General features: G+C 23.8%; 1 protein-coding gene across 5 annotated transcripts in view; it reads right to left on the bottom strand.

The window, feature by feature from the left end:
* The window catches only part of LOC132920083 (E3 ubiquitin-protein ligase goliath), a 54,116-nt gene that overhangs the window by 15,260 nt on the left and 23,547 nt on the right, over window positions 1-15,309 (bottom strand). For all 5 annotated transcript variants that reach the window (XR_009660691.1, XR_009660690.1, XR_009660692.1 and 2 more), the window contains exons 3-5: window positions 3,253-3,370; window positions 2,083-2,154; window positions 911-1,090 (exon numbers count right to left, since the gene is read on the bottom strand). Coding sequence is in view for 2 of the 5 variants with exons in the window: in XM_060982150.1 (XP_060838133.1) it covers window positions 911-1,090; window positions 2,083-2,154; window positions 3,253-3,370 (370 nt within the window). In the remaining 3 variants the exon portion in view is untranslated. The remainder of the gene's footprint in view (window positions 1-910; window positions 1,091-2,082; window positions 2,155-3,252; window positions 3,371-15,309) is intronic.

Raw genomic sequence — 15,309 nt, 5'->3', positions numbered from 1 at the left:
TCGATATATACTGTTTTCATGTTAAACCATGAATTTTTTTTATATTAATCTCCGTGTTAAATTACTTTTGTTTCGAAAGTTTTATAGAGTGGCGTCGACATGAAATCGCACGCGAAGTTAAACAACCATTTGGTGTAAAAGTGACAAAAATATATTCGTTTTGACTAATTGTAATTGAGGAATCAGTACAGTGCTTTGCAAGTCGTATTATTTTATATCTAAGAACTCTATACGACTATATACTCAAATAAAAGTATAATATTTACGAATATTATATTTAAATGGCTATATTAATGGTCATATATTATATGCGAACCATAACATGTAATATACTTGGATAGGACGCGCAATGAAAAATCTTCTTTGATCAAGTTATATATATATGAATAATTTTAAATAGCAGCATGTGTAGAAATATTGTTACACATTAAAAAAAAAAAAAAAAAAAAATGTTTAACGTATATTGATCAGTGATCACTGAAATTCTAATAGGTATATTATTATTTACGGAATTTAAAGACATGAATTTCAGATACACGTATTGTAAATAGCTAGAAAGGTACTTTGTAATTCATAGTTCTACACACTTTGTAATAATTTAATTTAACGCCTTTGAACGATAATGAACTATTCTTGTTTAAATAATTATACTCAGGGCTATTTGACTTATGCCGAAATTAGCAAAACGTAACAGACGCGCATCACTATTATAATACGTATACAGTCATTATACAGGTACGCTATAATTAATTATATATCAAAATCTATTACTATCTGTACGCTCAAACGGTGGGGTATCCAAGAAGGGAAGGATAAGGGGGCTATTGTCCGCATTATTATAGTTTGTGTTTATGTCTGCTCTCAGACTTCAATTTTAAATATGTACCTACTGTAACGTGAAGTTACTCACCAAAAAGCCGTAGTGCTTGAGTATGTCCATTTTGCACATTGGGCAAGTTCGGTGCTCTAACAGCCAAGGATCTACACAGCTTTTGTGGAATTCGTGTCGGCATGGTAATATCCGAACTACTTCGGACGGTCTATATGGTTCAATGCATACTGCACAACAGTCACCGTCACCGCCGATTTCCTGTAAAATGATAAATAATTCAATAATATGATTTTTTTAACATGGCGGTGAAACGCTGTTTTTCAGTTACACATTTCGAGGTTTAATAGCTTTTTATGCTTTAATCAATTGTACATGCAATTCTTAAATTTCAGGTATAAAAAAGGGTTCACAAAAGGTTAACCGGTGCTGCGTCGCGATTGCAGCATGTATATAATATAATATATTTTTTTAAATTATTTTTTATGGGTCTTAAAATGTTAAGTACCTATATTATACATTTAGGGTTTTTTTATGAATATATTATTTAACTATTGTTCAACATATCAATTAAAGAGCAACATAACAATTTAATTTAATACCTTATATATGCAGGTATAATATCAATATGTGCTAATGTTTAAGAAAATTATATAGGTATTTTTATGGTGTGCTTCAAATGGATTTTCACAACTATATATCTCTCTATTTCATATTTATAGTTTTTTTTAACTATTATCATCGCATATCTTATATTATAATATAATTGTACAATAATTATGTTGTAAATCGAATTTAGACGAATAGTCTAAAAGTATTATGACGCTCTATAAAGATTAATGTTTTCAATAAATATTTAAAAATATTATTGTTATTAATTGTCAATAGTCAAAATATTGATATCTGATTGTTTTTTTTTCATAAATTGTATACATTTACAGTGTACTTAAGTCAATTTTATGTTATTAAACTTTTTTACTAGCATATTTGCCTAGTTTATAAATAAATAGATGATTTATGGCGTGTAGGTACTCACATATTATATTAATATTTATTATGTTAAATAGACAATAAACATATAGGTACTTTTTCCAGGTTGTCTAAGAATACGTAAATATTAGTTTTATTGACAAAATATAGAAATTATTTACATGATTTGTTCCATGAATCTAGTGGTTAAATAAATATATGAGCTAATATGATTTTAGCTAACAGTATGCGTAAATAGTTAACGTAATTTTACGTAATTTTACCTTGTCATCCATTTTGATGTGCTTGGTAGGTATCTTTGACAACGCTTTTTTGGCCGCGTTACATAATCGCCTCTAGAAATCAAAATACAAAGGTATTTTATTATTAGAGGAAGCTATTATACATCTATAGTTTGTAATACGTTTGAAAAACGTATTAAATATTTAAATATTATTGTTGATATAAGTGTATTTTAAGTTATGGTTTATCAATGTACAAAGAAAGTATACGATAATAAATATATCAGATTGAGTATTCATTGAATAAATAATAATTATTAAAATTTTGTCAACAATAAAATATAGTAACTTTAAAATATTGTCGTATATTATAGAGTATAGGTAGTTACTAGTTGTTTTACTGTGTACATGTATCCTCACGCGTATCTTCTGTACAACGTAAGTATTCATAATAATATATACACTGGTCGATCGGCTATAATAAGCATTTAATGTACTTCCACTTTCACTTCCTCATTTCTCGGTACATGGGTTTGTTTCGTCTTCGTAGACACTCGACATTATTTTATTTTTTACTCTCATACAATAATACACACATCATTACAATACCCATAGGTACGTTTGCATCTGCGCCTACCAGTACACGTCATATTGCACAATGTTTGTTTTGGTTTGGAAAAAATTTTCTCCTAAACGAATAACACTGATAATAATCATTGCTCATTGAATAATATTATAAGTTATAACTCGATTTTTAGATTCGAAATTAATTAATTTTTTTCATTCAATTTTAATTTTCTCTGGACAATTGTAAAGACATAAAAAAACAGTTCTTTAAAAGTTTCAAGTTTAACCTCAACTTACTAGTATAGTAGTATCAGTAGTATCCAATAAGTTTTTAATTATCCATCGATAGAAAATCAAGTGTAGTTGTTATTATTTACTAGATTGTTTCACTAAGCATAGAGAAAAGGTACAAAGTGTAAAACAAACTAAAAAAGGTATAAGTAAGTGTTTCTACTCCGTTTAGAATAGTTTAAATTAGTTGATTTATCATTGAATCAATAATATACTAAACGCACAAAATTTACATAACTATTTTAGTAGTTTATCGAATTCAAACAGTTAATATTTTAAGTGAAGGTTATAAAACATTTAATTATCATAATATATATTTTATCATATGTATTTTATTTTAATGATATAACTTACCGAAAGTTGATCTTTAGCGTGTATATATCGGAACCTTTGTATGTAGTAGAATACAAGCCATGCCAAAGAAATTACCATAAGCACTATGAACGATATGCTCACAAACAATACTGAAGTTCTGAAAAATAAATACAGATTGTGCTATTTATTAATAATGAATAATATATTTTATTTCCTTTACAATATTACGAATAAAAGTGATTACTTATGAACTCATTGTAATATTATTTTAAACATAGAGGATTTTATTTAAATCAAGCCATATAATTTTAAATATCATCCATCAACTGTTTTAACAACTAGACCGTGTAAATGGGTGACATTACTTAGCTTATTGTAATAAAATAACGGTCTGCCGATTAAAAACAGATTAATTAGTAAATTAGTTTTTATATTTGTAATTAAAATAACAAAAATATAAAAAATATATTTTTTTAATTTTTTAATTTTAATGTTTTTTACCATTTACTAATTATATAATATTATATTCAGTTTGAAATTTGAAATCATTGAATAAAAATGGGTTAAAGTAAAATAGTTTTGTGTGAAACTATTTAAAATCTAAATACGTTTAAATTATAACTAAAGAATTTTGTTTAAATTCATCAAATGATTTCACAAATTAATATGTCTATACTGTATTATAAAAACTAAACATATTATTTTATATTGCGCATATATTAACTAATAATCTAAAAGGTGTGCATAAATCTCATTTAAAGTTGTAATTAATAGTATTATATTACATAGGAACAAATAACAATTAACATAATTTGAATTTAAAATTATAAAGTTAAAAGAAAAATCATATGCTTACCAAAGAATTAATTACATTTTGCAATTTGTGTCTTATATGAAATATGTATAAAAATTAATATAATTTATGTATAAAAAAGATAAAATGTGATTGAACAGGATACAAATTAGTTCATAAGATTTGTTAGTTTGAACCTATAGGAATAGAAATAGAATTTTGGTACACTAACGTGTTGAATTCTGAATATCATTGAACCATTATATATAGCTACGCTGTGCCATTTCACTATAAATTATTAATGTATTATACGTTGAACATTTTTCTTAAAAAAAGTCAACATTTTTTAAAACAATTTTCTTATCGAGTTTATAATAAATAAAAATGTAAGGCTTTGAGATAAATAAGTACCTAATATAATTAAATAGTATGAGTGTAATGTTATACTATGATAAAATCATACAATACGGTCATTGAACATTATATTATATAAAAAATAATATTTCAATTTCCTTACACGATATTTTAAATTAAATATCACTAAAATAGTAAAATGTGTAGGTATAGTTGTTTTCTTATCGCAACCGACACAATTTCTAATCGAAGTATTAGTGGTAGGTACCTACTACCATGTGTCTATGTCTATCTAAGTACTGTCTGGCGTTTACAGACAAATCACAAGCTCATTACAGCCCATTTATTAATTTGACCGAATATTATTGTAGCTTAATATTATTATTTAATAAGTACTTATTTAGTCATATTGAACTAAATTATTCACATAGTTTAAAATGTATTAATATTGCATCAGACATTATCGGCACTAGTCGATAAAAATATGTTAAAAACTTGGAATTGCTATAAAACTATTATCGAGGAATATTGATACCAAAGTGTTTTGTGTTACAAAAAACCGTTTATTTGAATTCTAAAAATCAATATTGATTTTTTTTATTATTCTTTATTTTGTTAATCGAGTTCATTTTTCGGAGAATTTCAGTCCAGAAGCTAGGATGAGGATACTTCGAATTTAAATAATTATAATATTATATTATAATTATAACTTCATCATCGACAACTTTTACCATTAAACTGTTTAGTTTTGTTCGTCTTTAATATAAATAATTAAAGGGCAACAAGTAATAACTTTTTATTGTCGTTGGCTGAAATATTTGAAATTTGAATAAATACTTTTGTTAAAATGTTAGTTTAAGTGAATGATGTTATGATACATCTGAGACTTATATTTAAATTGAATATATTTTAATTTTTTGAATATTTTAAAAGTTTATAAATGAATACAAAACGAACATAAAAATATCAAACCAACTTGGATAAGAAATACAATTAATAATTACATAAAATTATATATATTATATAATATAAAATATAAACGAAATATTTATATCTTAAATAATATTACTTTATTGATTTGACATTGAGTTTGCACTTTTAAAAGGTTATTAAAATTGGTATGCTATGTTTGATCAAAATTTGTGTGTCCTACTTTAGGTAGTCTATTTTCTTTTCTAAATGTTTATACATCGCATTTAACGCGTCAAGCATAATTAATGTTATACTGCCTTATATAATCAAGCGTGGACGATAATAATTAGTATCTTTATAGTATATCTTTCAATCTTTCATAATAAATTTTAAATTGACAATAATATTATCGATATTGTAAAAATATTGTAGTTTAAAACTTAGAATATTTTAAGGTTGTATCACTTGTATCAAACTATTGAACTTTATAATTTAAATAGGTACCTTAGATACTATAGGCACATTGACTTTTATTCTAGGAAGTATCTTCAATCTAACTATGTATTAAGTTTGTTTACAGTATTAAATTAATTATACTCGTATATCAAATTATATTATATTTTAAAATAAAATTGTTAAATATTACATTTTTATGCGAAACCATGATAAGTTTATCATTTATAATGTTAATATTTCACTATATGCATCTTGTTATATCGATGACTTATCATTATGATTTATGACCTATACGTCATAACCTATACACTTAAAATAACAATTTTAGTATCTAATAATTAATAATATTATTAATACATAAAAAAATTTCTTTAGTAGGTCTTACTCGTAATAATACAATACTAAATTTTAAATACTTTGTAAATTGATGATTTGGCATCATTTACTCTTAAATACAAATTTGTATATAAAGTAAGTATTTTGATAATATTTTTGATCTGTAACTTTTGCAATTTAACATTTAACATAATTTCACAATTCAAAGTTGTTTTGACATTTAAATATTTGTTAATTTGTCATTGGAAAACCTGATTAATGGTAGTTATATACCGTAAACTTGATTGGTTTTGTATTAAATGTGTTGGTTTATAAATTATAACATACGTATATAACTATATATTATGTAATTTTAAATTAATGTTTATAGTTAAATATTAATGAATAGTTTTTTTTTTAATTTTCAAATTGACTTAAAACTAAGACATAGTAAAAACAGTGGCGTATTTTCAATAATTTCTTGAAGGGGGGGGGGGGAGTTAACATTTAAAAATATGATTAGCTTATTTGTTTCATCTTACTTTAAAACTAGGAATAAAGAAATAAAATGAATACAAACAATATTAATTTATTACTGAAAAAATGTTGTCGCGCCGTTACCGTATTTCCGCAACGAATTTCTGCCCGGTCGACTACGTGTTGACATCGGTTGCCGGTGCTTTACTATTATGGTTTTTGTGGATTGTGGACAATATTTTTATAATTATTTATTTTATTTGTACACACATACTAGTTAGGTATTTTAATTAAAAACTTCTACGACGTGTTGGTGCATAGATCCATTTTTTTTGTTCTTGGGGGGGGGGTTGAACCTGGGACCCCCTCCTCCCGTAAATACGCTACTGAGTCAAAACTAAAATTCTTTATTTAGTTATTAGACATATTATTATCATGTTTAAAAAGAATATATTTTAAATTGTTAGTACCTAGTTGATAATTTATTTGGTTTTCAGTATTTTAACAGTGTAAAACTTATTTAAATCCATCTTAGTTTTAATGGTTGAACAATGGGTTAAGTTAATATTTATTATTGTAAAATAGTTTTTAAAATGTCCATGGTTAAAGTTCGAATATTTATATCGATTAGCATTAGAGGTGACAGTGTTTGACATTGTCTCTTTAATACTAAACTATAATTGCAATGACCACGCACTACTATCGACGTCCAATGACCAATAATAATAATTATTATTATGTTAAAATAGAAACCTTTAGATAACAACGACAAATAAATGTGTTCTAAACTTGGTCAGTGGTCTTATATGGTTAGATATTATATTATGTGAAATGGACCACAGTTCAAATAGTCCATACTTTTGTTTTTATATTTACGATTAGATCATCAGAAAAGAATTTTTATTTTGTTCTAAGACGATGTAAAGCTATTAAATTTTTGTTTGTAATTAAATAGTTAATTGTATAATAATGTTATAATAATAAGTCGTTCGTACTATATAATATTGATATTATATTATAATTTATATAACTTATTATCACTGTAGGTTCATTTTTATGTGTACCATATAAGTAAGGATTGTCGATGTTTTTGTGGTTATTGTTTTACATTTATATTTAACGTTAAAGAAAAACTGAAAATTAATGAATTTGAATAGATATTATAAAAATGTGAACGCATAAAATTGTTTATGATTTTCTAAAACCAGTTTAACACGATGGACGGGAAATAATGTGATAACGTTAACAATAATAGATAATTAGAAGAGAAGGTATCAAAATACAATAACACAATTTTGTTTTTGAATACTAATAAATTTAAGAATTCAAATTAACGACTCTCTTATTAAATTAATTTACGCAGTTATAAGTTTATAACTCTTATTTTTAATTTTTAAATTATGTTTAGTTAAATTTTGATTCTCGAATGATACTTAATATACATTTTTTTTTAAATTTAAATAATAATGATTAGCTCTCTCAATCAATATAAAGATTCAAGATCACAGTTTAAGTTAGGTCCAACACTCATAGGTCATAATAATTTCATAGGTTTTTGTTAAGTTTAGTTTGTAATTGTTTAATATAGATAAAGGTAGAAATAATTTACATATACGTGCTAAAATTAAATATTTTCACTGGATGGTTACCAAAATATAACAAAAACAACAAATAACAACTATAAAACTTAAGCTTAATAATAATTGCTTAGGCAATTAAAACAATATCTAGTAATTCATTGTTTTTGTTCTATCCTGTTTGAGAATTATATAAATATAACAATACATAAAAAAGTGAATGATAATATTATTATTATATAATATGTTAACAAAAAAATGACACGTAGATTGTTATTATTTAAAAAGAAAAAAAAACCAATAAAGTCACGTTTTTGTTGGTTTTGAATAAATATTTTAAGATAGCATTTTAAATTAAAGTTTAACAAAGAAAAAAAGGTAAATTTGGAAAACGCATATTAAAATACATATAATATAATATAAAAATTCGTGCCATGACTTCATGAGCTAAAAATTGCATTTCAAATGTTTATGCCAAAAACTGTTTTTTAGATCTTAGTACTTATCTTGAAGTTATAAACATTTGTTTTATTATTAACAAGATACAACAAGCATTTTAACGTAGGTATAAATAAATAAAAGTAAATAAATAGTAAATATTTGGGCAGCATTAGTATCATACAATAATTTTTGTCTTAATGATTTAATATTTTAATGTATAATATAAGATCGGCAATTACACGTAGGATATTTATAATATTACAATTGTACATGATTAGGTATTAATCTAGGGACGATTGCTTAAAATAATTTATGCATCTTAAATGTTTTGTATAATATAGACCCAAATATAATTTCGAATGAATTTTATGAATTTTATGAACTATTATTATAGTTGTATATATTATGTTGATACTACTATTTTGATTACATTTTTTTTACAGTCAAGTTTCATTCATTCTAGTACTTAAATTTTTTGATAAAATGATTCATTTATTCATTGTTTCTTTTTCAATATCAAAACTATCATAATGCACCTTCACATTTTTTACTGACAATTACAAATTACTATACGTATTATCGTCTGAATGTCAATATTAGAACCACATGGTGCTGAGATACAATATGTAGGTACCGGAATTAAAATAATAGATTTTATAACCTAGAGCTTAAGTTTTTTTGTATAGAAGTTTAATGTTAGAAAAAAATTCACCTGATAAGTTAGTTGATTTATAGAAATAATTAGATACGTCAAATGAGTATGCTAGTTTATGATCTTCCGGAATACTACTAACCTTATGACCTTGCACTCCACGTTATTTTTATCAATTTGATGATCGTACTTGGGAAACCTATTTTTTATTATATAGGATTTATTAATGAGTCAAACCATATTATACATTTAAACAAAGAATTATCTACCTATTATAAATGGTAAAATGAGTTTACTAAAAAAAAATATCCATGATAAGTTAATAGCATGACTGTTCAGGTATCTAAAACGTATTTAAATACAAATACGAGTATAACTTACATCAATAGTTATTAAAATACAAAATAGGTATTTACACACTTAAGCACACTAAACGACAAGAAAAATTAGAAATAAATGAATAAAAAAATTGATTATATTGAAGCAATCTAGAAAAAAAAAGAATTATAAAATTTGAAATTTTATTTTATTTCATTTGATTATTTAGCGAAACAAAACAAAAATTGTGTTGTATACACATAAAATTATTATATCATGATCTTATCTGTTAAGTGGGAGTAGAGTTATATGTGATAAAAATGTTAATTGAAGTTTGACAGTTTTTACATCTTATGCATCTTTAGTTCGATATATTTTCTTTTTTTGTCCATGATGTGTTATACCCTTATAGTAGGGATGGGCAACTGAAAGTTATTAGATGGCCAATTTTTAGAAAATTTAAATTTAGCGGGCCAGAGTATAGAGAGCAAATAAAAAGGTCATTCAAAATATGCATTTTAATTTAGCATAGACGTAGCATAGAGTATAGACGATTGACTTTGAAATTGTATGGTTTAATTTGAAAATGTAGCGCAGGCTAGAAAAAAAGGTTCGCGAGCCGGATGCTGCCCGCGGGCCGCCAGTTGGCCACCCTTGCGGCTTACAGGATATATTTCAATCCTATTAAATAAACGTTCCGTTTAATGAAATTTATATTCTACTGTAGCATACAATTCCATAATACTTAAAGATAGTTTTTTAAACATTTTAAAATGTAAATTTTAATCGTAATTTTGTATTTTTGATCTCACTTTATACTTTTAAAATATCTATATGTTATTAAAACAGCAGCTTTATATTATATATTTCAGGAATGATTATTGAAAATGAAAGGAATGAGAAAAAAAACAAACATTGTGTAAACCATGTATTACAAATTAATACTGTATGAAAAACAATTTTTACTGGAGTCAAGTTTACTGTAGTCCTTACTCCTTAAGTAGTTTTTAAAATGTGAAAAAAAATGTGTGCACCGTCATTGCATAGAATTGCTTGATTTTATTCATAGTAGATGGGCATCACCAAACATACAGTGGTTAATACACAAATTCTTTAAAAAAGTGTACCTGACAGTAAGTCACCTTTGCGAGGGAAAAATTCATAAATGTATCAATATTATATTGTTATAATATAGTATTTAATATTGACAACTTAAAGTCTTATATATAAAAAAGTTTAATCCGGCTATTAAATGATTTAATTAAATTAAATTAATTTCAAATGGAACCATTGTTAATTTTAAAGTTAAATTATTAAGAAAAATGACTAATAGTACCATAGTATAGTCCATTGTCCAGCCAATAAGAGCTTGACTTATATTATGAGGTATTTGAGTAATCTCAACCACTATCCAGATATACATTCGTAAATCCAAATGCAAGCCACTCGATTAAAATATAAATTATATTATTTATATTTTTCTAGTTATACAAGAAATTATTATTTATTTGTTTAACCAATGATTGAGAAGATACCTATTAAAATTTTAATAAAACATTTATAAAAATATAATTATTAGAGTTCAAATTAAATAACTTGATAGTTAGGACTTAATTTTAATTATTTTAATATATGAATTACGCATTATTTTTAGAATGTGTCGTTTATTTAAAATATATAATATCCCAATGGTATTTAAAATTATTATCAATACTAATAATACATAACAACTTAATGACATGAATAACGTAGTATTCATATACGTATTGCATAATATATTAAAGAACGATTTGTTCTTATCTAATAAAATAGAAAATAAAACACTTTATATAAATATATGTTCATTAACAAAAAAAGAAAAACCATTTTTTTTTTACTTTTTAAATATTTATACATATTAATGAATATCAATTTTATTTTTTAAAAACTACTATACATTTGAAATTAATTTAGAATAAAATAATATATCAAAAGGTTGGAAAATTATGTTTTATAAACTAACTTGAATGTAAACTATCAGAAGTCACTTTCTCTCTCCACTCCGTAATATGCAGTTCAATCATTAATATTGGCTAATAACAGTCTGCAAACAGTCAACAGACTCTACCACTTCCACCCACTCTTGAAATCCAAACTTAATTTAAAAACCAAAATGTTTTTATTTAATGGACAGACCATTTTGTTATCTGGTATTCAAATTTAGTGGCCTGCTAAATATTTAAACATCTAATCTATTAAATTAATTGTCCAAAATATAACTATATTGACGAGACTAAATGATATTTAAAATTCTCATAATAAACGATTTTCCAATGAGTAACTTTCTCGACAATTCTTAATGTTTATGTTATATCTTAAAAATTCTAATAAAAAAATATTTGAATATATTTTATATTTAGATATTCAATAATAAATAATGACAAAATAAGTTATGTTATTTCTTGTTAATTGTATCAATTCTAAACTCATAAATTACTTTCGGCTATCAGTTTTTTACAAATACCTACATTACAATAATAAAAAAAACTAGGGAAGTTGCGTATCTATATAGTAGATATCGAGTTACATTAAATAGGTCACTGTATGGATGCGTTAAATTTGAATTCAATGATAAATCATTCATTGTATACTAAAACGATTCTGAGCAAGACAGTCTGTTGGCCTATACTTATATTACAAAAGAAATGTTATTTGATTTATATTGCTATTAATTATTAATTTTTTTATTAGTAACACGATAGGTTTAACTCATTTTTGCATTTATTTTATTTATAATTATCATAATATTATATACTAATATTAAAATAATATATTACTAAATTACTGTAACTAATTTTTAAATCAATATAAATTTACGGCAGAACGGTGTGAAATTGTGAAAAGACTATTAGAATAAATATTTTAAAATTAATTATTATAAAATTGTATAATATTTAGACAATAATAATATACATAACGGTGAAAAGTTTCAAGATAATTTGGCTTTAACTTCTTACAAGAAAATAACTAAAATCATTTTTTTCGTTTTAATATCAAATTTTGTTCAAATTAAAATTTAAAATTTCTATAAAAATAAATTATGCATATTCATTTTTATATTTTGAGGTTAATGGTTTATACTAGAAAAACTTAAGTGGAACTTTGTATTTAATTTTTAAACTTTAGATATCAAAATTGAATATTTGAAAGATTTTTAACTTCAAAATAATTTTAACGAATATTGTCAACATTGTAACTTCAAAAGTTAAAAAAATTGTGCTTATGTATTTTCGATATTGTTAAATTATTTTAAGAATCTCTTATGAGGGATCTTCTATTAAATTGTCAAGGTGTTTTGCTCTCAAACAAGAAGTTTATTATACATTAATTGAATAATTTAAGTAGAAAATTTAAAATGCCTTTATTTAACACAAAAGATCCAAATTATTTCGAAAATTATAATATCATGTCTGGAAAATGTTGTTATAAATATTTGGTAAAAAGCAAAAATCACTAGTTTTTTATTTTTGAATTATATAAAAAAATAAAATCAAAATTTATTTTGTTGAAAATTGGTTTTGCCAAAAAAATTTTCTATACCGACTAGATCCAATTTTGCTTATAGAAACCACTCCCGAAGTTGAAAAATCAAATCAAACACACAGACAAATATAATTATAATAACTGTACAACCAATTGCTCCGTTTAGAATCTAAAACACAGGTACCTAGACTATGGATTTAAGATTAAAATCATAGATTTAACCGTAATTGATTGTTAAAGAATATAGACGAATAAGTACAATCATATTTTAAATAATAATAAAAACGAACTATAAATATTTTTTAAATTAATTTAATAACATATTATATTTTACACTGTTATTTATAAATTTGGTAATATGGGTAAAATTGAAACTCCACGAATATGAATTACAAAGATTTATAATGACGACAATAGACTTTTTACAGATAATATATTTATAAATGTAATTTAAATGATAATATAATATTTTAATTTTATTATTGAGCACAGGTAAATTTGTGTACTTAAAATACCCAAGATAAGTACTTACATATAATTATCTAAATTTAGAATTCTGTTACATAGAAATATATTATAGTACAGTGTGTCAAGAAAGTTTGGAAACGATAAATTTAAAAATGGAGATCACATGTCACATGTAATCTTATTAATGCGATGAACCAATGACTAAATATTAAAATAATCGATAGCACTTCACAGAATTTCTATTTTCAATTATTTTATAATTATTGTGTCTTATCATCATGATATAATATTATCCTCAAACAATTATATAGTATTATTTATTTTTCTTCTTTTTCATAGTCTTTATTCTTCTCTTCGAACTTAATGGAGTTCTACACCTCCATAGGCCCCTGTTCACTACCTCTCCTTCATGTATACTAACTATTTATTTAAGCTAATTTTACCTAAACAATTTAGAATAATATAATGTGGAATATTTAAAAATTTAAACAGTGCAATATAAATTAAATTTCTCATTAGTTTATAACAGTAAGTGACTTCTTGCTTATATTATTATTATTTTTAAGTCATATTTTGTTAGTGATATCACTAGTTGCGTATTTTAAATACAATAATTAATTCAGTAATACAATGAAATACAAATATTCCAAGACTTTCACCTGTTCACCGTGGAATATTGGAGTTATATTATTATTTAAATCTTACGATACTTGGTAGTTAATAACCACAGTAATAAATGTACGAATATAAATATAAATGTTAATTTAATAGCAAGAATAAAATAAATGCGTTTTAGGGACGAACAAAAAAAATTAAAACTGTTGTACATAACATATTTATACATCTAAAATAAATAATTTGTAATTAAATGTTGATATTGGGTCGAATGATTTTTTTAAACATTTTATTATTTGACTAAGCATCATTTCTGGCAATCGTTCAGTTTTAAAGTATTAATGTAATATAATGTAAACTACATTTGCTGTATTCTACAAGTATATACATTTATCAGGATTATCATAGTTATTCTGTAGGTATATTAAAATGAATATTACATAACATAATAATATGAATTATATACGGTAAAATGACGATTAAAGGTATTTTTTTAACGAGCCACAAATGTGAATGGATTAGGATTATATTTTACAACTAAATATATTAAACACAAAACTCATAATTCTAAAATATTATCAAACTTAATTATAAACATATAAGACATAGTTGGAATAAGGAATTAAAGTTTTAAAATGTAAGTAGAAAACTATCATTAATATGCCTTTAATACATTAAAATAACATTTCAGATGATCGGAAAATATGTGGCTATTATTAAATTTAATATTATCACATATTTAACAATCGCTTAGGCTCAAAATCTGAATAAAATGTAGTAGTATTAACTATATAAACAAAATCTATTATAGTATTTGTGATTTTTATTTGATGTAAAGTATATCATGCTTTAAATTATTGATAAAGCGTAAAAAGTGAATAATGTTTACTCATCGTAGTATAATAAGTATGTGTAATTCATGAATTTTTAATAAAAAATAATGGATTTTGTATAAAAAAAATTATATTGTAAGTTATGGTCAGAAAATATTGATATATCATCAAAAAAATTATAAAACCAATTTTTATACATAGAATATTTAGTTGATATTAAAATATTATTACGTCGATGAAAAGTATTTGGAAAATTAATTTATTGTATTATTTTGAACTTAATAAAGCAAACAGTTTTGCTTATTACGCTATGGTAAAAAGAAAATTAAATACTGGGCTGTCTGCATTAAGAATTGGGACCTT

Source organism: Rhopalosiphum padi, chromosome 2 (assembly GCF_020882245.1).
Source record: "Rhopalosiphum padi isolate XX-2018 chromosome 2, ASM2088224v1, whole genome shotgun sequence".
Classification (NCBI taxonomy): domain Eukaryota; kingdom Metazoa; phylum Arthropoda; class Insecta; order Hemiptera; family Aphididae; genus Rhopalosiphum; species Rhopalosiphum padi.
The sequence above is the reverse complement of the archived record's forward strand: the minus strand, read 5'-3'. Positions and strand labels throughout refer to the sequence as shown.